Below are 26,181 nucleotides of genomic sequence, written 5' to 3'. Positions count from 1 at the left end.
TGTAGGGCTGCCTGCCTGAAATGCTGCTTGCTCCCTTGAGCTCAATGGGAAGTTTTCACATTGTGGCAGCAAGTTGAACGCTGAAGCCTACTGATGAGGATTTAAATCTGGCCACTTAATCATTTCTCTGCCAGTTATTTTAAGGGAATCTGCCACAAAACCAAACTATAGCCCTTGCCTTCCTGGGTGCCTGACCCTCCAATTTCCCTCACCCAAGCCACCAAAGTTCCACCTATTCCCCACCCCCAACAACTTTCATGCAGCAGCTATATTGCAAAACTCTGCAGCAGCTTGAACAAAAATGGGGACAGAAAAACAAATACCCATATAAACCCTGGGGCTACGTACAGAGGGCATTTATTAATCACGTTCAGATTTAATGCAATAAATCTCTCCATTTTAAAATGTAAATGAAGCAGTTGCAGAATTTCCTAAGTGATGCAACTAGCTGGCGGTCCTTGCTAGGTCACTGGTAACCAAAAGTGAGTGCAGTGTTGTGAAGCTTTGAGTTCTGTTAACTGGGTGGGCTTTGGTTTTAAAGCATTAATTAGCCAAGCTGTAAAATGTTAGGGGTTGACTTGGTCATGTCAAAGGCGGGATGGTTGTGGGAAAGCCTGGCAGGAGCTAAAGCAGTCAGACAGCAACTCCAAGTAGGAGTGGTTCAAAGGAATTCTCAGGCCCATTCTTTGGTAAACAAGCTAGAAAGCACGACTGGAGTAATGTCACCTGATGGACAATGGCTGATGCCAAAGCAGCAATAACAGGCTCCAGTGAGTCAGTTCCAGAATAGGGTGATTTGACAAGCAACAAGTGGTTGGGTTAGTGGGTGTGGTCATATGCTGGACAGCAGGTGAGAGTTTGACAATGGGTGCATATGAAATTAGGGGCCCACAACCAGGCAGAGGTTAATAACTACAGAAAGAGAGCTCAAACCGAGCTTTCTGAAATGTTAAAGAAGAACAGAGTTCTACCCTTGCCTCTTCTAAGATAAATTATGCAGAAGTTACCAGTAAGGCCCCAACTGGGCAAACACTTATGTGCACATGCTTAAGTTTACACCTGTTCTATTGAATGGGACTAACACATGTGAAAAGTTAAAGGCTAAGTGCTTGCAAGATTGGGACTACTCCCCCTTCTTTCTTCAAACTTGTCCTCCACACCTAGCTCTATCATGAATCTGTAAGAAAAGAGCCAATTAAGACTGGACAGAATGAGCAGATGAAGTGAGCTGGCACCTACTTATTTGTAATTATTTTTAAAATCACACTTGTATGCAAGTGGCTGCTCCTGCCTTTCATAGGTCTGCTGTCTGTGTTCTTAGGCCCTGATCCCAAATCCTGCCCCTAGTTAGCAGACCTCTGTGCCCACATGGAGCCCCATTGACTTAAGTGGCACTTTTCACAGGCAAAAAGTGAAGTATGTGCATAAATATTTGCAGGATCAAGGCCTAAGACTGTAAGTGCTTCAGGCCAAGGGGTGTTTGTGTTTGCATAGCACCAGTCCTGAATGGGGCTCCAACTGCTACTGCACTGTAAATTATTATTATTATGTAAAATTGGAGTGTTTCTTTTGTCTTCAATTTTTTAATGATAAAAGACTTACTTGTGCTAAGCCTGGCTCCCCCCAGGAACTGGTCATTTGAGCCAAAAGATGCCTGGTCCCAGAGGGCCAAGTCCAGACAAGATTGCCGTAGCTGAGATGGGGTCACGCCGTCAAAGACAAACAGGTGCTTCCACTGAGGACAGGCTTCTTTCTTCAGGACAGGAGACTTCTGTCTTATCTCACGTTGGTCCGGGAGAGTGAGACAACTTCCAAAAAGGAATAAAATAGATGTTGGGTGAGGTCACTGACCGAAAAGATATTACCTCACCCACCTCATCTCTAGGTGTATCTCACAGTTGGGTGGGGGGGGGGAAGCATTTAGTCTAATAAGATAGGACACTTCTCATTGGAATGCTTTGACTAGTAAAGTGAGGCATAAGTGTGAAATGGTAGTATATTAACACCACTTTTTCTTTTAAATCGTAGGCTTGATCCTCCTCCCATTGAAGCCAGTGGGTCTATTCCCATTAACCTGTATGGGGAGTAAGAATGAGCTCCTTTGGTTCTGCTTGCTGATCCAATTGTTAGGGACCACTGTAGCAGCCTTTGCTTCCCAACAGCAGCTGCTCCCCTGGCCCATCCAGCAATGCCTGCCTAAGAGCAGCGTTTCTCTCACTCACAAAACTAAAGAGACCATTCCACCTCGGGTAAAGTGCTCTTATCAGGTACGAGACATACCCTCACTACAGGTATCCAATATCCTGCCTCCTGCTGTGTACGATGCTTGATTGTAGGAAGGTAAAATGACCCCATAGTGCTAACTCTGCAATGCTGCACATGGGAGAAAAATTCCTTCCTGACCCCTGAAGTGATGGAGCAGGAAATGTGATTAGCTCCATCTGAGCTTGCACAGCGAGAACGTGTTAGGAAGGTAATACAAAATGACAGCAAAACTGAGTGTGCATGGGGTACGTGTTTCTGTGATATGCCGACTAAACATAATAGGGTTTCACATACAAAACTAAGTGACAGCTTTCACCGAATGCACCCTTCCTAGTCACCGTGACAAAGGCAGGATGGGGTGGTCTCCAACAGATATGTGTACTTGTCACCTACATCAGTTCCAAACATTCTGACCTAGTCATAGTACTAAAAGAACTCTTCTGAAATGCCTAGAATGAGTAGGATAATAAGTTACCTCTCCCAGTGAGTATAATGCCGTAATTCACTTTGCAACACCACAGCTCAAAGCATGAATTAAGAAGACAGGAGTGGCTCTCCTCCCTTGTTGTTTATAATCACATTTCCTAAGTGTTTTCCTTTTACTGCTTCAGAACTTGACATTTAAACACTTTTGCAACTGTGAAACCACAGTTTTCAAAGCAGAGATTAAATCTCAATAACTGGTGGAGTTGCCACAAATCCTAAATCTGTCTGAACAGGGCCTAAGGGTCAGATTGTGGCCCCTTTACTTACGCTGGTGAGTGCTGCAACCTCAGGAGCTACTTGGGTAAATGCTCACCATCACGAGACAGGACTCCACAATCTGGCTTCATACTCGGGTGTAATGAAGATCTACTCCCTGGTATGTGTTAAGCTAATGTTTAGCTCCATGCAGAAGTGGGTGATGGTTTTAAAAGATTCTAAATCTGAAGTGTTACATCTCAAAAACATACCCTTTAACAAATGAGTTCAAAGTGCCACCACTTCTCATCACAGGCAAGTTCTTGGCTCCAAGCACCACAAGGTGAAGCTGGCCATCCACACATGCTTGGTCTTCTATCCCTAAAACAGAAACATTGCTTATAATTAGCTACCACTGTGTGTAAATGGTTGGCTAGTTAACACAGGGCTAAGGGAAGGAAGGAAAGTTACTAAACACTGTTGCCCTGAAGTTAGGAAGTGCAGCGTGTTTGCTGAACTGCAGAGATATTTCAGACAACAGGAAAGGTTTGAAAACACTTTTACAGTATGTGATTTCAAAAAATGGAGGGAGGGAGGGAAATGAGTGGCATGATGATGAGGAAGCTTTATCAGGCAGGGTCTGTTCAAAGACCAAGCCCCCAAGTGCACCTGCAGAGATCAAGGGAGCAATCCATGCCCCATAGTTTAACTCTGAGGCAGAACCGGCAGCAGGGACAGCTGGCACAACCCACAACATGATGGGGTGGGTGGGTGGGTGTGTGTGTGTATGTGTGTGTGTAAAAGAGTGGTTGACAGAGGAGGAACACACAGGTGAGGGTAGAAAGGAGAGAGGGAACAGACAGCATGAGGGAGGAGGAGGATTGAACCAAGAAGGGAATGGTGACTGGGATACAGGGAGAGGAGATGGGGATCCAAGGGACAGAAAGAAATAAAACTAACAACTGACTTGATCTTTCCACTATTTCCTTCCTACCTCTGTCTAGGAGATCTGCTGTAGGAGGCTAACAACAGCCAATGAGCCACCTCTGGAGCTCTGCCCTGCAGTGCTTACTATTATCCAGTGAGCAAAAGAATGTGAAGCTGTCCTAATCATCGACCCGCTACAGTTTTTCCTTCCTTCAGCAGTGACTGAACCATTTACAGAAACTGAATCTCAGTTCGAATGAAAAGTTAAACTTAACTCCACTGAGGAACAAAAACAGTCTGAAGAGTGCAGTGCTTGTGCCTAGCAGACATTTCCCCATCACCTGATTTACCAAAACTGAGTCTCTAACTCCAGAGGGGTCCTGGAGCGGAATAACTGGCCTGCTACAGCTCAGGAATGAGGTGCACTGGCAGAGGTCTGAGGGCACAAGCTTGCTTCAAGAGCATCTGAGTGCACTATGCCAACGCCACTTTAATAAGCACATTTATACCTGCTTTTTTGGTGTGAAAAGGAGAAAACGTGAGACTGACAAGTCTGGAATTCAAATAATTTTACCAAGGTTTTGTTTTACCTTAAAAGGTTTCTAACCATTGACATAATCACAACACAATACACGCCAAAATATGCAGGGACTATTTAGTCAAGCAGAAATAAGCCCCTATGCGGGCAGTGTTTATACCCAGATGCACACACAAATACTTTGTTTGTCTCCATGTTTTCATAGCCAAAGTAATTCATACAAGGCTGAAATACTTTGTACCTCCTCTCATCTGCTCTTCATACTGGCATTTTTTAGACTGGGATGGTAAGATCAGTTTTGCACACACCAGGAGTTCTCCATTGTACTGAACCAGGTTGTCTTCGGGCTTTTCAGACTGAAAAGAGAGAGAGACACAAAGTCTGTATTATTATGACCACCTCCCCTTCTCCTCATTCTCATTGTTCACCTATATCTGGAACATTCCCGCCCATATGCTGGTATGGCAGGACTGGCCTGCTTCATCAAAATTTCATCCTTCCTCTCTATGATCTAGTAAGGGTGGGCCCTGATACAGCTTTCACTATATGCTATTTTTTTAAAACACAAATCTTTTGGAAAATTAAAAATGATAATGATAACCTAAAGTCTAGGAGTCACCTTCACTTTAAGCTGGTACCAATTGAATGACTGTGTTGAATTGTCTTCAAAATTCCAAGACGCCAGTGGAACAACCACTTCTCCAAGGAACACCCTTCGCTTGAGTGTTTCTGAGTGCCACACAGATATTTGAAGCTGTCGTGTTTCCAGCTGGGAGTATTCAATCTTATACTAGAAAAAAGATAAATAACAGTACAGGATTAATGAAAGCACATATGCACAAACAAGACCCAATCACAACACAATCATCGGTCTCCGCTCAAAGGAAGCCCAAGAATGGACTTGCTGAAGGCATGGAGATCTAGATTGAGCAGCATTATGTCAGCTGGGACTGGGAAATCTGCATATTGTCTGCCCACACTATGCTTGTCTCTAGCCAGTGTAATGGCCCCTCACTTCTAAAGCACTGTATTCACTCACTTTTAACATTACAAAAATAAAACAGGACCACCTATGTCATTACCTGTGCTGCTAACACCTTAGATGAATAACCTGAATTTAAGAATTTAAATAACTTTTCAAGCTCTTTGTTCTTTGCTTACTTTTTGCACCTCACTCAGCTGAGACAGCAATATTGGACAGGCCAATGTCACGTTCTAGTTCTCCAGCACTAGCATAATGCAGTTGTGCTTGGGTCGGCAGCACTGTGCAGACTAATATTTAAAGTGAAGACAAATAACTTTTAAATTTAATTATTTTTAAGAATCACGAAAACAGTTCTCTTCACAGTGGGCCTAATCTTCATTTACTCGACGTCCTCTTTGCACTGTTCTGGCCACATAAAGCGGGGTGACTGTGATTTACTGCTGCTTTAAGTCCCTTTACAGGGCCAGAGCAGAGTAAAGGGGCCCCAGTATAAATGAGATTTAGGCCCATTACATTCTGTAAAAAAACCCTTGTTTACAGATAGATGTTTCAAATCTAAGTTTGGGTCCAAAGCCTGTTTTCTGGCCTCCTTTTAAGATGTAGGGACAATGTCTCCTGTATGACTGCACACATCTTGAAGAAGTAAGAGCACAATAGAGGCCACTGATTGGAAATTACCTGGGCTATTTAGATTTATAGATTGGATGGTGTTTGAGAAAGTGAAAGGGCTGATACACTGCCAGAGCCGTAATGCCTCTCTTTGCCACCTGCGCACTGTGTTAGAAGTGGGCCAATTCTCAGTGGTAACACAGCCCTGAATCTTTCCTGGAAACAGATTGTGCCAAAACCAGTTCCTTATAACAGGAACTACTGGACTGTTCACTCACATGTTTAAATGAAACAGGTTTATGAAAAGTACTCTAAGTACACGTACAGGGGTAGAGTGAACATGCTGAAGTCATGGAGCTTGTCCTTGTAGAGAGCTTCAGTGGGAGTTTTGGCTGAGTAATGGCTGCAGGATTGGGCCCAGAATCTGATTTCTGCATCTCATGTCATGCAGGAGGTCTTGAAGATAACATGTTGTCTCATGGTTCCCTCACACAGTTTAGAATATTTCCCATTCCCATCCTGTTATTCTCCACTGCAGACTGAGCAAGACCCTATCCTATTTTACTCTATAATTGTACAACAATAATTAGCAATAATGGCCCATGTGCTTCACCCCCTTCTCTCACTTTGCAGTGTTGTGGGGAATAAATCTGTGCAAAAAGTCACAGTGGAGCCATGCAGAAAGGGAAGTAGCTACGCTGGACACTTCTCCACTCCACATAACTACCTTTGCCCTCCTCTGCAAAACATCTCAGAGGCCCAAAGCTGGCATGGCAAGCCGTGAAGGGAGAAGACACCCCAAAATTGTGGTTGATCTGTAGGAAAAGCCTTAGGTAGCATTAACGCCTGCTGCACCCTCAGTGACTCTCCTCTGCACAGCTCTGCCAGCAGACAAGGGGCACTAGCTGTGCCATACTGCCACGAAAGGGGGTATACGGCAGAGAAGCATAGAGCAGGAGTTCTTCTGCAAAGCTAGCCAGAATCTGGGACTTCAGAGTCCAAATCTGGGGCTTTCCTCTGCCTTTTGAGATCCTCTCCCACCATCACCCACTCCACACCCCTGCTGGTTCTATGGACTCAGGGGAGGAGCAAACACTACAGCTTTATTAGAGTCGAGGAGTCTGGGCATTAATCTTTCCCTTCCCATGCAAATGACATCATCAGATTCCATTGGGGCCCTTACTACCTTGCACATCATTGCAATCCCTCAGTTACACATAATGGCCTTAGTACAGGATGGGAGGTAAGAACAGCTGAGTTCTAAAACCAACTTTGTCAGTAACTCACTGCAGCCTTAGCAAGTCATTCAAACTCAGCTTCCCCCTCAGTCAAATTGGGATAACAACACTTATGGACTGCACAGAGGTGCTGTAAGGATTCATGAAATAATGCTGTAAAGCACTTTGAAAATGAAAAATTACAGCCACTTTTACTCTCTACTGTGATGATTAATGTGTTGTAAATTAACAAGTCCAAACACTGATGAATGAGACATCAATTGTGTTGGAGAAGAAAAAGGAGGAAACTAACACATAGGATCTATCGCTCCTTTGAACAGAATAGGAATTAATGGAATAGCTATGATTCATGTAGCAAATTGCAAAGAGACACTCCCTTTGACATTCACAAAAGAGCTGTCAGTTCAAACAGATAACAGTACAAAATACTAATTTTTCTTTGTAATATACACAATTAGTCTATGTAACCATAAAAAGATATGAGAGTTTCCTTTTACCATATTTCCGATCTCTTTAGCCAGAAACTGCAACAGAATTTAGTCAACTTTATGTTTTCTATGGCCAAAGCCAGATGGGTTCCTTTTTTCTGCCAGCTTGCAACTTATTAATAGAGCTGTACAGAAATGTACAAGAGGCTGCTTTTATTCTGATTGGCATCCATCATTAGTTAATAGTTAGGTTCACTTTGACCCCTAGAATTGAAGAGTGTGGCACAATTCTAAAAGCCCTTACACAGCGCTCTCAAAGTCAAAGGGAGTTCTGCTCACAGAGAGCTTGTAGGATTGGACACTAGAAGTGGAGACTTTGCTCTGCAAGTGAGAGATCTTTCCAGGTCACAAATGTTTACAAGTCACCTTTAAAGTTTCATGGAATGCCGGATCCACTGTGTTCTTTTTAACAGCTGTCTTCCGTTTACTCCGAGAAGATTTATCAGGAAGCAAATAAGTCTTTGCATACCTTGCAATTAGAGAGAGGGTTGGGGGGGAGAGAGCAAAATTTAGGACAGTTCAAACCGAGAAAGAAAGGGAAGGAAATAAAGCAGCATGTTCCCCACTGTCTAATCCTTGGCACATTCTGAATTTTTCCAGGGTATATTCAGTGCTGGTTAATGGTGCCTGACAACCTCTATTTATCAACAGAATGGACAGATACAGTGCAGCATTCCTCACATACTGTCCAGTTGATGTGTTTCAATCCTATCCTGATCATCTCTAAGAGTTAGAGGGCAGGTCAGTTTCCACGACCTCTCAATCGTTGGTCTCTGCTAAAGGGGCCTTGGGGTGGCTATGGGGTGGGGGGATGACAGCGCCACCCTGACCACAGGACCCTGGTCGGTCATCCACCCATAAGGCCGGCTCTGCCCGCACCCAAAAAAATGATTATCACCTCCCGTACCATGCGACCCTTATGTCTGCACTGCCCACTGCTCTCCGGCTGCCCAACTCTGAAGGCAGCGCCTCCATCAGAAGCAATGCAGAAGTAAGGATGGCAATTCCACGACCCCCCTACAATAGCCTTGCGACCATCACCACAACCCTCTTTTGGGTCGGGACCGCCATGGTTATAACATCATGAAATTTCAGATGTAAATATCTGAAACTCTAGAAATTGACAATTTAAAAATCCTATAACAGTAAAATTGACCAAAATGAACCCTGAATTTGATAGGGCCTCTGTCACGTAAATAACTCATGTTAAGCAATACTCTCTCTGAATGAGAATTCTATGGACAGACAATGGTCTACACCATGGAGTATGAATCCAGAGCCAAAGGTGATGGATGGCATTATGGTGCCCATTATCTGCCTGTAGGGCCTGTGGTGAAGGAGACAAATTCTACCAGAACATTCTTTAAAAATGTAGTATTTTATATTTAATTTATAATAGTATATAACTGTTAAACCAGTCTGGGTTAAATTCTGGGGAAACTGAAGATCAGTTGTAGCTTTCAGCAGCAATGCACTGCTTCTCAAGCCCCTTTGTACTGTGTGTATTTTAAAAGCCTTTTCAGCAACAGGGAGTCATGCAAACCAACCAGCCATAGCTCAAACCAGCCAACAAGCTGACAGTTTTGACAGTTTGCTAGCATAAGTGTTGGAAACAACACCTACCCCAGCCAACTTCTGTGTCAAGTGTTCTAACTGTAAACAATGCCTGTACTTTTTCCTACTGGCTGAGAGACAGCACTCTCTACACCAAATACAGAATGTAATGTTCACTACTACATGGAACTTCCCACACCACACTCTCAGATTTTTGGTGATCTGTATGCTGGCTACGCCACCAGGAAACTCAAGGATTATTCAGTCACTTGTTAAATATTCCCTAACTGTATTAGCTGGCATCCCAACAAAGATCCTTTTATTAGGGTTCAGTTTTATGATCCTCCTCTGCAAAAGACTCAATGCCAAATTCTTCCTGGTAGAATCTAAGCATAACTCTGGAATTCCAGCACGCTTAGTGTTGGCCCAGCTGATCCAAATGCACTCAAACAATGTATTACAGTAGGGTCAAGCACTAACCATACAACTGGACATTCTGCCTGATGAATTTCCATGAATGACTTCTGCCACGGAAAGACAGAGAGAATCATTCATAAAACAATAACCAGAAAGGAGACACTGGGTTAAATGTTCCAACATTAGCACCTACATTGCAAACAAAAAGCACACAGGCATCTTTCATACACAGAAATGGGTACTTTTTGCACAGGTAATATTTATATTATATTTTATCATTAGCTGTCCTAGCATTTTACAAAAGCAGAGATTTGTATTCTCATTTTATAGCTGAAGACAACAAACACAGACGTGTTAAATAACTTGCCCAGTGTCATGCAGTGAGTCAGTCGGGAATAGAACATAGATCTCCCAACTTTCTATCTCATGCTGGAACCTTGTACAGGCATTTTTTGCAGGCACAACTCAAGTGCTAATGGTTTGACATCTGGGCCTCTGTATAAATTGATATGTGTATAGTACACAGTGGCAAGTCGGACACACACACACGTGTGTATCTTGAAAAACTAAACACCTTATTTTTGGCTTTTTCTTTTGACACCAAAACACTTACGGGTTACACTTTTTCTTCTTCTCTTCTCCGTAAGCCAGGTTCTTGCAGGCCTTGATGCAGACTTCTAAAGTGCAGGCTTTAAAGACATATCTGATGGCAAACTCTATTTCTCCTGTGACATTAACCATGTCAAAATTGCCAGCCTCGGTGCAAGTGCTGTTAATGCTATATAAACTGCCCTAAGAAAAGACCAGGATTAAAAAAAGTGAGTTCAAATCCAATAAGATAAAATAGTTTTTCTCCCTCAATCTTAATATCTTTGCACCAAACTGACTGCTAAAGTCATAGCAAACAACTCAGAACCGACACAATACGTGCATAAAGCTATTTCTTCACTATCCATACTAGGCCTTAAATAATAACTACTGTTGAAATTCTACAAGTTGTTCATTTTTCTATACAGAATTAACCATCTTTATATAGTAAGCTCCATGAGGTAAGGGCAGTGTCTTTCTCTGTCCTCCATACATGACTGAGCATAACTATCCTATAGGCACTCACTGTATGAGACCATATCTCTATCTGGAAGTTGACTCCCCCAAAAATTAGTATGTGACCAAAAAGAGGATTTATTAAAAAGCATGTGATAGGAACAATATGGATACTGGACTGACCAGCACTCACTGATGTCAATGGCCAAAGTCCCAAACATCTAAAAATGTACAGCTAGACCAGGGGTTCTCAAACTGGGAGTCGTGAGGTTATTATGTGGGGGGTCGCGAGCTGTCAGCCTCCACCCCAAACCCCGCTTTGCCTCCAGCATTTATAATGGTGTTAAATATATTTAAAAGTGTTTTTAATTTATAAGGGGGGGGGTCGCACTCAGAGGCTTGCTATGTGAAAGGGGTCACCAGTACAAAAGTTTGAGAATCACTGAACTAGGCCGTGTTTGTCGTATGCAGCCCAGAGTAACAGGCAGTGCTGAAGTACACAGCCCTAGAAAGAGTCCGAGGAAGTGTTGTAGGAAACAAAGAGGGTCACTTATTAAACATTCCCTAGGGCTCCCCAGTGGCATATTTAAAGGGAATAGCATACTTTTCCTGCATAGCCAACCAGCACTGGGTACCCATGGCTCCGCTCCTCCTTGCCCACTCTTTACCCTCCTTGGGGGGGAGGTTTTGGGGTGCAGCCTCTGTGCTCCCCCAAGCGCCCAGACAGCACTTGTGGCCAGCTCTTACACAGGCCCTGAAGGTGGGGTGAAGGAGGCAGCTTTACTCCCTATTGTGCCCCAGTGCAGCCCCATAACTGCAGGGGGTAATCTAGCTCTCAAGGTATTGAACTATGTATTTATTCAAGACAGTTTTGGTCTCTCCTCTCCATTCTTTTTTAATGATAGGCTTTAATGTGAGTGCTTCAGGGTTTCCTTTTAAGTACTGTTACCAGCAAGTGTGTCCTTAAGATCTTGTTATTACAGCAATCTCTTCTGACACTAACACCTTCATGTCATCAGTATTTGACATCCCTCCCTTTGAAAAAATAGTCCCATCCCATTCTACACCCCCACCCCAGCTTGGTTAACCAAGGAGTTCTTACTTTGCATGCCTGAGCAGCTAACAACTCAGGCTAATGTTTAGAATAGATTGTATCTCTCTGCTCTGCAGTTGTAATTTTTAATTTGTGCAGCTTGCCAAGCAACCATTTCAAAATTCACAACAATGTCTTTGACTGAAGTCAAAGAAGTCACCTGCTCTACCTTATAAGTTCCAAGTAACACACGTTGCTTTTTCGGCCTGAGAGTGGAAAGAGAAGTCCTGACAGGAGCTAGGGTTCCATTTTGAACAGACGTACAGCTCATGTAATCCAGCTGACCTCACAGGATATAGGTCAGAGCAGCAGTTAATCTCTGTTGCAGTTTTCTACTCACCCCCTCACCACAAGGAAGTAAATTATTTGACAGCTAAGTAAAAAACTCGTTCATTTTTCACTATCACTCATCATAGGAAAGGAAGGCAAATAGATTTTGTGCCTCAGCTGATAGATTTTAATGACAGTTTTGCAAAGCTGCCCTACTGTTTAGTTCATTGAACCTCTTATTTATTCAGAGGAGCTGTATGCTTATTCCAAGCAGTGCTCCTCAGGTTGGATAGCATTATGTGTTCCTTGTTTTCAGCAGGCTGTACAGTGGCTTTAGCAGGGTCAGATCCTCGGACAAAAGCAGGCATTGGAAACATTTAACAAGGAAATACCCCTTCCATTTGGTCCTCCCTCATAATAAATTAACAATGACCTCCTATACTCAAGCCTAGCTGGCAGGAGTTGGAGCGACACCATCTCTTAGGTTAAAGGATAGATTTTGATGAATCGATGATCAGCATCACAGAGCTCCCCCATAAAGAAGGTGCTTGATAAAGCTGGGCCTCCCCTTTGACAAGGCAGCAGGCGATATTCCACTGTTTAGACTGGGCTGTCCATAGTACAGCCAGTGGAGTCCCAGAATGCATCTTGCAACTGCCCTCCAATCCACTGCATGCTAGGTTGTAATGGGCTTGACCCAGATGCAAGGTGGGAAAGATGCTAGGATGCACAACCCCCCTCCGAGCTTCTCCAGAGCAGTGGGGCAAGTACATCTCCATACTACCCCCCAACACAGAGCTGTGCCTTACAGGCACAAACTAGCCCTATATCTCAGATACAGAGCTCTGACTCATGAACACAAGGGTTTCTAACATGAGAGACCCCAAGTCCATTCTTCCATTCTGAAGGCTTTGTCCCCGGTCTATGGTTGTTTTATCATTGCTGGGGTATTTATCCAACAGGTAAAATATCTATTCATGTATGAAGGAATATACACCTCTAACTTGATAGAACGCTGTCCTTGGGAGCCAAAAAATCTTACCGTGTTATAGGTGAAACTGCGTTATATCGAACTTGCTTTGATCCGCTGGAGTGCGCAGCCCCCCTCCCCCCCCCCGGAGCACTGCTTTACCGCGTTATATCAGAATTCGTGTTATATCGGGTCACGTTATATTGAGGTAGAGGTGTATAATTATAAGCAATTATTAGGGTTATGTTCATTTATATTTTGTCAGAAATACAAGTTAGGTAAATCCCTTATATCAATGGCGTTTGTATTTGTTTTTTCCGGCACCTTGTCCCATCCCTCAAAGAAAATAATCATGTTTGAAAAGGAAAAGGAGGAATACAGGCAGATCTCTACAGAGAGCAGTAGTGACTGTCATTCAAAAGTCAACTTTGCCAACTGCATCACAGTTATGACCTATGCTAAAAGGAAATGTATGGCAACTCAGATACAACTGTGTGGTGAACTGTTGGCAAACAGCGAGGGCCTGACTGTCCACTGCCATGCATTTTGTGTAGTTATTCACACCTCTGCAAAGCATGTGTAAAATTATCTCATTGTTCTGTCACTAAAAAGCAGGAGGCTGGTTCAATTATGTTTGGCCCCTAAGCGCCATTTTAGTTTCCTTCCTTCTTAACTCCAGCTCTGAAATGCCTAGACACTGCAGCTATGATTCCCACTGTGTCCTGACACTTCCTGTCAAGTCATTTATAACATACTGAAAGCATTACCCTCAGTGACATACAGTTAACATAACAGCTAATCAAATAGACTTCAAAACCCTTGTTGCATTCACTTCTGATTGCTTTTCTTCTTTCCCTTCTGCCTAAGATCAAGTGCAGTATCTGATATGTCATCAGTCAGGGGACTATATTTTGTAGAAAATGTCAATGATTTAGAAAGGCTTTTCCATCCCTAGTGACTATGATCGCCTTTGCACTTTAATGTTTTTGTCCTTTTCTATAAACTGTCCTCAGTGAAGAGAATGAGGCAGCTGAGTTTGCACACCTCAGAGGACATTAACTAAACTTCAGTTAACCTGAGGTTTCAGCTAACTGCCATTCATTCAGCTGTATTTATGCTGCAGTAAACTTATACCATTGCTATAAGGACCATGCCAAGGACAGACAGTCTTTCCTTGATCTGAAATAAAGTAGAATTCTCTTCTTATTTCTGAGAATAATCCATAACACACGATATACTGAACAAGCTTTTAACTACTACACTTCAGTCCATTTTACACCACTGTTCTATTCTGCTTCATCTCACGTTGACACTTACATGTTTTTTGCCACCGCAGAATACAGTGTCACTCATGGGACTGGTTGGAATGTCTTCTGCCTGCTTGCAATACCTTTTGGTAAAGATTTCATTGTCGTCCCGTGTCCCATTGATGAGTTGCTGAAGGCTTGGTATATTTTTTATCTGTAAGAGATGTAGCACTGAACTTCCATTCATTTGTTTGTTAAGCCAAGTGCCCGGTGGTTCCCACCCTCCTCCCCCCTGTGTTCTGCCACATAAATATGTGGTCCATACCTACAATTTGCATATGGGTGTGGCTGCTTTGGGAGACTGTTTGACCAAGGAACAGGTCTATAACTAAATTATAATTTGTACACACACTGTTTGATCCATTGCTGCTCCATCCTATCCATAGTATACCCATAATCTTGTGTGGTGAACATGCCATTATCCACCATATGATGATTGCTAATATGGTAGCTACAATTAAAGGTAATTACCGTAGCAGTGTATTAATAAAACGCCTCATTAGGACAACTTCACCCCAACCCCCAAAATCCTGGCAGTTTGCCAAAAGACCTTTCTCCAGGAAATTACAAATTGTATGTTGCAGCATACATGGCATATGCCTGTCTCCATCTATGTAAAGAAAGCTCCGAATGAACGTAACTTGAAGGAGTCAGTACAAGGATGGACTGACAAGTCTTACTTTAGCCGTGACTCCAGAGAAAGGCTGAACATTCAATGTTTGTTTAACCGTAACTTTACTATAGTCCAGAATGAGGGAGTTCCAAGCAGCACATCTTTAAATTCCACTCCCCCATGAAAATTCTGACTGTGTGGGCAAAATGAAGAGATGAGGTAGGATTCCTCAGGATCTCCCATCCATCAGCCTCTGTTCTTCCAAGAAAATACAGTCTGTGAAACACATTTCTTCAAGGGCATGGGGGGGAAAATAGCAGTAGGAAAGAAGGAAAAGATCACTTTGGAATAAATATTTGTTTGAAGAAACACTCTGGTGGAGTTTACTACCAAAGGACTAGTGAGAATATTCCTGCCTGAATGAACCAACAACATTAGTGAGAATTATTTGCATAACAGGGAGGGGATAACATGCCCTTAATAATCACAGGGATTTCCTGTACTACTAGTAGAAATAATTACAAAAATGGCCATTGATGAAGATGAAATGGTGAGATTAATTTAAAAACAGACCTCATTCTGAACAACAGGTTACACACCATCCAAGCCATTATACTTCTCTACTGTGCTAAATACAAAACGATCATAAAGATGATGGATAGGGCAATGTTAATACCAGTGCTAAGGTTAGAATAGCACATATATATAGGGACAAAATCAGAAATGCTGAGGCACAAAGTGAGTTACACCTAGCAAGGGACATAAAAGGCAATAAGAAGAAGTTCTTTAAATAGATTATGAGCAAGAGAAAGATGAAGGCCAGTGTAGGTTCTCTACTTAGTGAGGAAGGAGAGCTAATAACTGATGACAACAAGAAGGCTGAGGTGTTAGTGCCTATCTTCAGTGCTTTAGTCTTCATCAGCCAGCCTAACTTTGATGCCTGGAAAGATACTGGAACAAACTAACAAGAGTAAAAATAAATTTGTACTGCTTTATGTCATCAAATCAAGGAGGCATGTCTGATTATACATAGGGATCAGACCTGTTGAGTAAGAAGGTGCCATTTTGACAGGCACTCTTCAGCGTAGAACTGTGGATTAAGATCGCTTTAAGAGTTCTGGCAGAGAGAACACAAACAGTGTGATGGGGGGGGGGACGGAAGAAAGGTGGTAACCTGGTTTACAAAGATAAAAAGAAACTAGGAAACCACAGAGGGAATAGCAGATGAGGCATTTGATAAAGATAACAAACAGGCTACACAGTGAAGTGTAAGAACTGATGGACACTGCCACTAGCCCTATCAAAAGGAAGACAAAGATCAGAACTAGAGATAATGCTAGGAAAAAGTAAGAGGGAGGCACAACAGCTCACAGAGATTAAAAGTAAACTTAGGGATCACAGCATGAATGCTAAGAGCCATAAAATAGGGGTGGGGAAAAAGGTGTGAGTAAAAACTTCAACCAGAATTAGAAAACCTAGATTGCAATATCCAAAATAGAAGATCAACCAAAACTTCACCCAAATCAGCCAAAACTTCAGCAGAGGCTTGGGTTTTTCAGTTAGAGGGGCATTAGAAATTCCTGTTCTCCAGGAACAGAGCTCTGACAACTCAATCAAGAAAAATGTTACCTTTCTATATCCTTAATATAAAGTGCTGACATACTTTAGCACCCTAAAACCTTTAGCATTTATAGACAATTACAAAATCCAGACATATTGTTTGGCAAACATATCACAGGGAGATTTCAAACTATAGAGATCTCATTCATCCATAAAACACAATAGGATGTGTGTTTAATGTGCAATGAAAGCACGGTTAGGGTGTGTAGAGAATGTCAGTATACTAACTCCTTCCTTATTGCTTCTCAGTGCAGTGAAACACAGCAATGATTTTCCAGTGAAACCAGATCGACGAGGAAACACTGGGGATATGGTTGGTCACACACAACTGGCATAGAACTAAAAGGAAGCACTGAGGTGATTAACCTAGCTATATTCTCCATAATATTTATAATATAGTTTCAATACATCCTATAAAAATAAACACCACAGATAATTTGCTTCATTTTCTAAACTACATAGGATTTGCTGTACCAGGTCAGATCACTTGTACATTAAGTCTGGCATTCTGACTCTGACACCAGCCAATTCCCGATGTTTTAGTGGAACATGAAAAGCCACCACGATGTAGAATGTTGTACATGGGGGGAAATGTCCCTTTCTGCCCCCTGCTCTGAGAAGTACATGCCCTAAAGCAGGAGCAGTTTTGTAAACACCTCACGTAACAACACAGCATGTGAAGTCTACGCTATTCAAATAGCTGCGGCAACTCAGTGTGGCCCAGCTACCTAGAAAGTTTCAGCTTATAAAGCTCAGCCATTTGGGAGCTAGATGTGTACAAAACAAACCCTTAACCATCTTTTTACAGAAGATAAACTGAATTGTTTCACTTTCTCACGACTTAAAAACAGGAGAATGGATTTTGCTCGAACATTTCAAAAATACTGAGGGGTAGTGATTGGCCCTTGTGGAGGTGCAAGGGAAGGGGCAAAGGGAGGAGCTGCAGGAAACCTTCCCCAAACAGTTCACACAATGGCCAACACCTTCTCTCCTCAGCAAATTGCCCAAAATGTCCCAAGAACGGTGTGGAAGAGCTATAGCTCAGTCTCCTCTTTATCAGTAGGGGCTGAAGGAGGGCTAGCAGATGGACTGGGAGAGCAATCGGAGCAGCCTATTGGCTGGTGTAAAGTGTGCACCAAGCAGCCCCAGGAGAGCTTGTGAGCCATGTGCACTCCTGGTGTTCCCTGTTGGAGCAAGGTGGCTCCATGCAAACCAGCCCTTAGCTTTGAGCTGAGACTAAGGCTGGAGAATTTCAGCCAAAAAGAAGAATTATTGAAAGAGTTACAAAAGGAGGCGATCCAGTGGCCATCTGAAAGTAACCTTAACTAGCTTCCACTGCTCTAATAGAGCCAGTACTGTATGACGACAATCATCAGTCTTCTAATCATATTCCAATCACAAAACAGCCCTTAAAACTATAATGACTAAGTATAATGAATTGCATACCCTGTGTGCAATATCGATGGCAGTGTCAGACTGACTCCTCCTTTCCTTCCTCTGTTCCACGTCCTGCCCATAATCTGTAGTTAGGAGACTTTTGTCAGACCTCATATCATTCTGGGACTTTGAGATTTCTAAAATGAATACAAGGAGAGAAGGACACATTTATAATGAACATTGTCAGCAAGTCTTGAGATTTATGAAGCTAATCCTATGCCTTTCAGATCTTTTAGATTACAGATCTACTATTGATCTCCCGAGAAAAAGAAACAGATGGGAAAGCAAATACCTGTCCCATTTTGTGTAACTGCATTCTGCCTACCTAAATTCACAAATGCAATACCATTATGATCATTTATGGGAGTGCTACAGTGGAAATTAGGAAAATGGGGAGTCAATTAAAATGGATACAAAATATGGAAGAAAGTGGAAACTTTTTATATTCAGGCCACATGCATGATTTTAAGGATGAATACTCCCACTGACTTCAATAGGATTGTTCACTTGCTTAAACTTATGCATGTGCTTAAATTCCTGGCTAAATTAGGGCCTTGGTGCATTAAAGGTCCTTTTCCCAAGCAATTCAGATTGCAGTATAGGTAATGCAGCAAAATATGATAATGCATCAGTCCCTATGGGCTGTACACAATTAGCCAAATAAACCTGCCAGTGCACTTAGAGCTTTAGTGCAACACTTCTTTGCTTCTTTCACCTTGGGTGCAGTCATGAGGGCTTCTCTTTATTTCAGGGGAAGGAAGGAGAGGACATATTCATGATTCTTAAGATTAACGACGGGCAGTCCCAGCAACAGACACACTGTGTGTTGTAAACACTATCTTACATAGCTCCTTTTGAAGAGTTAATATTGCAGTACTAGTGGTGCAAAAAGAACAACAGCCATCGCATGTTTAATATATACTGGGGAAATAAATCTTTCTCCTGTAGTGTATAACACTGGCTGCTGCAATGGGAAACTCACAAAGCCTGTTAAGATACTGAAGAACAATGGGACTCTGGGGTGTGTGACGTCTAAAGCCATTGTGACATAGGTTTTGCTTTTAAGAGCAATTGATCCTCCTACATTTATTGAGCTTTGTGTAGGCAGTGAACGTGCCAGGTGACACATTCATAAAGAGGCTCAGTCCAGTCGTCTCCTACAGTAAATGCGACTGGATTTTTTTTTAATATATAGCGAATTCAGCACTCATAAAAGGGGCTGGAGTGACAGACCTAATGGGCCGAATAGGTTTATAAAAGATTCAACACCAGCACAGGCTTGCCCCACAGTGCTCTAACAATGGGATTGTTGGAGGGATTTCTAAAGTCAAGTTAGTTCAATTTTCACATCCATTCTTTCTTTGGTGTCTCTGCTGAGACAATCAATAAGGGTGCCAATTATTGCCAGTTGCGGATTGTGCTGTGAACTAGACCAAGACAGCAACTCATTTCACATACGCTATTCAACAACTAAAAGGTTATAACAACTTTCTCTCTTTGCCAAAGAGAATCAACTGGAACTAGCACCCTAAAAGGGAAAGGCTTTATAGAAACTAAGGCTTTGTACCCTACACTCAAATCCTTTGGTTTCAGATATGCACACATGAGTTCCATTGGCTTAAATGGCAGTGTCTGAGGGCATAGCCAGGCTCTTCATTTTTACTTCTTGCAAAATACAGGAGCTGTGTATGCTCAGTACTGCTGCAAATGAGCCCACTTTTATTTAGATGCCAAAATATGGATGTAGGAACCTAACTTTAGGCACTCATGACTCAAAATTTTGGCCCACATGAAGGCAGGGGGCTGGACTCGATGACCTTTCAAGGTCCCTTCCAGTTCTAGGAGATGGATATCTCATTATTAATTAATAATCATTGGGCTTGAAGGAAACTCCTAAGGAGCATAGTGTCAAGAAGAGGTGGCTTCCTGGTCCAACAGGGGGCAGTGGTGAGTTAGAGCTCTTAGCTACAGTGACTCCCAGCTAGCCAACCCTTCCTTCTAGGAAACACCCCTTTCTTCCCTGGCTGGCCTCCCTTCCTCCACGCTCTGCCCTGATCAGCAAGGAAAAGCCACACTTCCTCACATAGTATTTGGGTTACATACTGGCTTAAGGTGAGTGACCATGTCTTTCTTTGGTAGCTGACTTCACAGACAATAACAGCCTACCATACTTTCTTACAGCTAAAGAGATTCTTGCCCTAGTTCAAATGGTAGCAGCTTGTGCTTTTGGTGTTGTATATTCCAGGTTCAATCCACACTAACAATCATAGTGTCTATATATATACAGGCTGTTACGCTTCTCAGTGTTCTTGGGTCACATGGGCAAACTGGATTACATTTGGTGAGAACAAGGAGAGGGGACTGGCTAGGGAGGAGTCTCATTAGAAGGGATTCAGAGTGGTAGCCTTGTTAGTCTTGAGGACTCCTCATTAGAAAGGAGTGATTAAGAGGAAAGACAACAGAGAGGAGGCAAGAGACTAGTGCCAAGTTACTCAGGTCTAGTCTCATTTTATAATCTTTGGGATAAGGATATTACTCTAGCCATGAGGAACAAAATTTACAACTGCCCCCAGTCTCTGCAGCAGGCAGCAGATTAGTAAAAAATATATGCTAATTGTGGGGTCTCTGGTCTTCATAAGGGTCAGAGCTTGTTCTCTTCTGGCTACTGCTCCCTTTTGCTATGCACATAGGGCCAAATTCTGCCCTCCAGTAGGTGCAGGTTGTTCCAAATATGTATCCAAAGCCTAAACTTGCCCTCTAAAGTTACTGAAGAACAGAACAGCAATAAGTGAAAGAGGAAAATGAGGAGGACAAAGAATATCAGGATTAAAGATGAACTGACGGGAGACGATGACTTTTAAAAACACATACACTGACAGGAAGCTAGAATGAGGGAGAGGGAGAAGGGAGAGGTTTTTAAAAAAAAAACTGAAAGGAAAGAGAAAGACAATACTAAATCCTTCCTTCTGAGAGTGATCAAAGAAGGGCAATCTGTGACAAGTTCACTTGGGGAGGGGAAGATGGATAATATCGCGGTTACCACAATAGAAAGTTGGCATATTCCATGCCACAATAGTTGAGTTTGCTGCAGTATTTTCAGGTTTTATCGGCACATATCTGAACTGTTACATTTGTTTAAAAAAAAAAACACCTTCATAAATAGTCTTTTTGCTACTTAGCAAGAAAAGAGAGAGTGCTCAGCTGGAATCATCAGTTGCTCAGCTTGTTAAAACATTAGAGGGAATTCTGATGGAAAATTAGACATGCCTTGTAACTATTTGTTGGTCCTAGCAGCAGTCACTAACAGACCCTTCACTTGTAACCACTCGTGGCTCAAATTTAAATGGCAAAGCACTGAAGGACACTTACTTTTCATATTTGTGGCAAGAGACAGAAACAAGTTTTCCACAGACTTATTAAAATTTTTAGATTGGCTGATTTCCTGCAATTGAAAGAAAAAAAAATTAAGAGATAAAATAAAGAACTGTGTTTTCAAAGCTTCCCATGTCACACGCGTTTAGAAATTGCAAAAAATAGCATGTGTGTAAGATTGCACAGAACTATCATTTCTGTAGCATTTATAAGCACATATTTTTGCACTACATGTAAATATTAGCACGAAAGTATTTGGCTGGGGAAGGGGGTGGCTCTTTCAACTGAGTTCTTTTGCATCTACCAGCAGAAAACTCTGCAGGCAATTTCCATATTGCTTTCATAAATCTAAGCAAATGACATAGCTGATTAATTTTTTATAATATTGTTTGCATTTAAATTAAGGTAAGAAAGAGTCTTATTAATCTTAGAGCTGCTGTAATGCTTCTGGCAGTGCGGATTCAGAGGATCCTCACAAGGATTGGAAGTAGAGCTAGTCAAAATTTTTCATCAAAATCAATGGGATTTAAGCATGTGTATAAAATTAAACATGTGCTTAAGTGCTTTCCTGAGCAGGGAAGGGCTGCTGAATTAGGGCACCAGGGCCTAATCCAGAGCCCTATGAAGTCAATGGTAGTCTTCCAATTGATTTCAATGGATTTTGGATCTGGTCCTAATAATCCACCTGCTAGAAACTGTGATGAAATTGCAAACATCAAAATCATTCTGCTCTTCGCTCATTTATACAAACAACACATGCAAAGTTTTCATTACAAATGGCTACATAATGTGAACTAAAAAGTTGGTGACTAATCTAATATGTCCCTAAGAGACCAACGCCTCAGAAAAAGGAACGAGACAAAGGAAATAAAAGCATCATTTATATTGCAACAAATTCCTAAACAATATTACGAGTTGTTGCTATTTGCTACACTTCTGCGGCCGGCCATTTCCACTGAAAGAGCTCTTAGATATCTGCACATATAAACATTACCATTGCGGTGTTTCTCCCGGTGGTTTCAGTGAAAGGTGGGGGAGTAGGAGGAACCACAGAAATTTTACTAGGAAGTTAGGAGAAAAGAAACCATTAACATATTTTTCACAAGACTCTAATATTTACAGCTTTTCCAACCTCTTTCTTTGTTTCTTCTCTTTCGTCAAAGGAGCCACCTCTCTCCTGCAACCTAAAGATCTTGGGCGAGTCTGTGCTACGCTTCTTACAGGCTCAGCAAAGAACTTGAAGCCACAGGAGTGGGGGCTAAAATGGCTTTGCACCCTCCAGATCCTCAGCTGCTCCAGCCAGTATAATTTAGACAGACCTTAGGGCCTATTTAAGTCACTGCAGCCTCCTTGGACTGCTCTATGGTCACCAGTGCATACTGTATCCCCGCCTCCCCCTGACACCCCCCCCCCCACTGACTCCAGCGTGCATGCATCTTCCTGCCACAGGTTGTGAGAGGATCCTCAGAAATCAGCCTTATGGCCATCTTCCATGGTTCCTGTGCTGGAGGGATCCACCCTGGCTGGAATTGGGGCTTTTAGAGCACTTGTATTCCACTCCAGCACCTTCATGCAGCATAAAGGGGCCAGACCAGGAGCAGTGATCTGCCCCTTGATCCTGTACTCCTAACACAATCAAAACCCCCAAGCAGACAATGCACTTCCCCTGTGCTTCTACTCTGTTCTATCTAGGTACTTATATGGTCATCCTCACCATTGTATCTGACCATTCACAGGTTCTCTGGTGATGCACCTATGACCCACCAGAAAGCCTCAGTTTGGCCTATGATTTGTATCTATTCTTATTTACTCACGTTTAAAGGAACAAGATTCCTTTAACAGAATATACACTGCATACACTTAGGTGCACCTTGACAAACAGGGACCTTTCTGTCTTATATTTACTTTAAAAATAACAATAGGCAAAATCTCCAGTCAGTTTACTGCATGTTTGTACCACTACTATTTTTCCTGCAATGATTTTCAACCCATATCTTTTAAACAGAGCCTGTAAATGTGAAAAGCACTGGAGAAAAAGATCACAGCAAAATACTGTATGCTTCCCTGAATTTCCAATAAATTAAAGCAAGGAAACTGTCCAGCTAAAAGTAGGATTCTTTCTACTGTACTCCAACCTCTTTCTATAGAATGCACAAAGCCAAAAAGAGGACAATCTTTCTATAGTACTACTAATTGCATTCCAAACTTTTTTAAATCTTGAGATTTGCCATCTTGGTAATCAGAAAACTTAAGCAGCAAGCTGTTTTGTATTATAAAATAGGTTCATTGTATTGTAGTCTCAGTGCCCTAGGACAATTTGTCCTTCTACAAGTCTTACCTCAGTTTCTGATAAGATTTCAAGAGCTTTGCACCAGCTGTTTCGTGTCTACCTGTGAAGCAAGAAAATAATGTAAAGGTCATTTTGTAGCAATAACAGTCATTAGCACTTAGATAACACTTTTCAGAATCAAAGTGCTTTCAGGCACTGGACTAAATATATAAAAGCTTGTGAGGATGTAAATCACTATAGGTGAAATTAAACCCTGTGCAACAGGCCCCCACAAGCCCTAAGCACCATTTAAATCCCACCTAAGCCAAAAACTGTTTTATTAGCTTACCTCACCCTCTCTTCAGAGGTAGTTTGGCAAGACTAAAGATATTAATCATAGAAGTGTAGGACTGCAAGGGACCTCAAGAGGTCATCTAATCCAGTCTCCTTCACTCAAGGAAGGACTGTGTAATAACTAGACCATTCCTGACAGGTGATTGTCTAACCTATTCTTAAAAACTTCCAATGGCGTAGATTCCACAACCTCTGTAGGCAATTTGTTCCAGTGCTTAATTACCCAGACAGGAAGTTTTTCCTAATGTCAAACCTAAGCCTTCCTTGGTGCAATTTAAGCCCATTGCTTCTTGTCCTATCCTCAGAAGTTAACAAGAACAATTTTTCTCCTTCCTCCTTGTAACAACCTTTTATGTACTTGAAAACTGTTATCGTGTCCCCTCTCAGTCTTCTCTTCTCCAGACTAAACAATTTTTTCAATCTTTCCACATAGGTCATGTTTTCTAGACCTTTAATCATTTTTGTTGCTCTCCTCTGGACTTTCTCCAATTTGTCCAGCTCCTTCCTGAAATGTGGTGCCCAGAACTGGACACAATACTCCAGGTGAGGCCTTATCAGCACAGAGTAGCGTGGAATAACTAATTCTCATGTCTTGCTTACAACACTCCGGCTAATACATCCCAGAAGGATGTTTGCTTTTTTTGCAACAGTGACACTGTTGACTCATATTTAGCTTGCGATCCACTACAACTCCCAGATCTCTTTCCATGGTACTCTTTCCTAGACAATTCTTTCCCATTTTGTACATGTGCAATTGATTGTTCCTTCCTAAATGCATTTGTCCTTATTGAATTTCAGCCTATTTACTTCAGGATATTTCTCCAGTTTGTCCAGATCATTTTGAATGTTTATTCTATCCTGTAAAGCATTTGCAACCCATCCCAGCTTGGTATCATCCGCATATTTTATAAGTGTATGCTCTATGCCCATTATCTAAATCATTTATGAAGATATTGAACAGAATCAGACCCCAGACTGATCCCTGCAGGACCCCACTTAAGATGCATTTCCAGCTTGACTGTGAAAAACTGCTCATAAATACAGAAAAGTAATCTTATCTGATTCCCAGATACTGGGCCTATCTATCTAAGATACTTATATGATCCCCATCACCATAGTATCTGAGTACTTCAAAACATTTTAATGTATTTATCCTCACACTCTTGCATGGCAGGGAAGTACTATTATCCCCACTTTACAGATGGGAAACAGAGGGCAGGTCTACACTTAAAATGCAGGATCAGCACTTAAGTGAAGATGCTCCTTCACCAATGGGAGAGAGCTCTCCCATCCACCTCTCTGAGAGGCAGTAGTTATGTCACACCCCTGAGCAATGTAGTTATATTGACATAGGTCTGCAGTGTAGAACTGGCCTGAGGCACAGATCTAAGTGACTTGCCAAAGGTCACACAGGACATCTGTGGCAGAGCAGGGAATTGAACCAGGGTCTCCAAGTCCGAGGCTAACCACTACTAGACCATCCTCCCTCTCTAGAGTTCTAAGTGGACATAAATGGGACTTGAGTAGTGCATAGGCCTTGTGCTGACCAATGCACAGAAGTAAATATGACCTATAAAACATAAGCACTGTGAAAAGTAGTGCAAATGAACATACAGAAAAGCAATACCCATGAAAGCACTTCCAATGTGATTTTGAAAAGGTCTTTTCATTTTTCACACAATACATTTGAACAATTATGAATATGCACCAATGACTCACAAACAAAAAAGAGACTGTGTATAAAGCTTGGGTCATCCAATCAGGGAGCAGAAACAATGCCACATGACTTAGATGACCAATCACAAGGCATTAAGAACAACAATCATACGTGCTTTATCAATCACGAACAATTAGAGTAATAAAAATTACAAACAGACAAAAGTTGTAAACTAAATTCATTTAATAAGTGGAAAATAGCAAGTAACTGGCTCATTGCTAAGTCACTGTTAGCAATGTCAGTATGTCACTAGTAATATTGCTCTAAGAGCAATGTGGGTATTGTGGTCTGTTGCAGAAGACATCATTAACTATAATAATAGATGAGGTAACACCTTTTAACAGTTGGGTTTGGTGGTAATAATCATTTTTTCTTAATGTTATAAAGTTTACCAAGTGTCCTGAATTTGATGC

General features: G+C 42.0%; 1 protein-coding gene across 6 annotated transcripts in view; it reads right to left on the bottom strand.

The window, feature by feature from the left end:
* The window catches only part of SYTL3 (synaptotagmin like 3), a 67,399-nt gene that overhangs the window by 2,268 nt on the left and 38,950 nt on the right, over positions 1–26,181 (bottom strand). For all 6 annotated transcript variants that reach the window (XM_065588897.1, XM_042857262.2, XM_005291539.5 and 3 more), the window contains 11 exons: positions 23,767–23,818; positions 22,423–22,489; positions 21,426–21,498; positions 18,066–18,193; positions 14,397–14,540; positions 10,316–10,494; positions 8,098–8,200; positions 5,031–5,201; positions 4,653–4,767; positions 3,219–3,327; positions 1,603–1,808 (listed from right to left, as the gene is read on the bottom strand). In XM_065588897.1, the coding sequence (XP_065444969.1) occupies positions 1,603–1,808; positions 3,219–3,327; positions 4,653–4,767; positions 5,031–5,201; positions 8,098–8,200; positions 10,316–10,494; positions 14,397–14,540; positions 18,066–18,193; positions 21,426–21,498; positions 22,423–22,489; positions 23,767–23,818 (1,347 nt within the window). The remainder of the gene's footprint in view (positions 1–1,602; positions 1,809–3,218; positions 3,328–4,652; positions 4,768–5,030; positions 5,202–8,097; positions 8,201–10,315; positions 10,495–14,396; positions 14,541–18,065; positions 18,194–21,425; positions 21,499–22,422; positions 22,490–23,766; positions 23,819–26,181) is intronic.

This window comes from Chrysemys picta, chromosome 3 (assembly GCF_011386835.1).
Source record: "Chrysemys picta bellii isolate R12L10 chromosome 3, ASM1138683v2, whole genome shotgun sequence".
Taxonomy (NCBI): domain Eukaryota; kingdom Metazoa; phylum Chordata; order Testudines; family Emydidae; genus Chrysemys; species Chrysemys picta.
The sequence above is the reverse complement of the archived record's forward strand: the minus strand, read 5'-3'. Positions and strand labels throughout refer to the sequence as shown.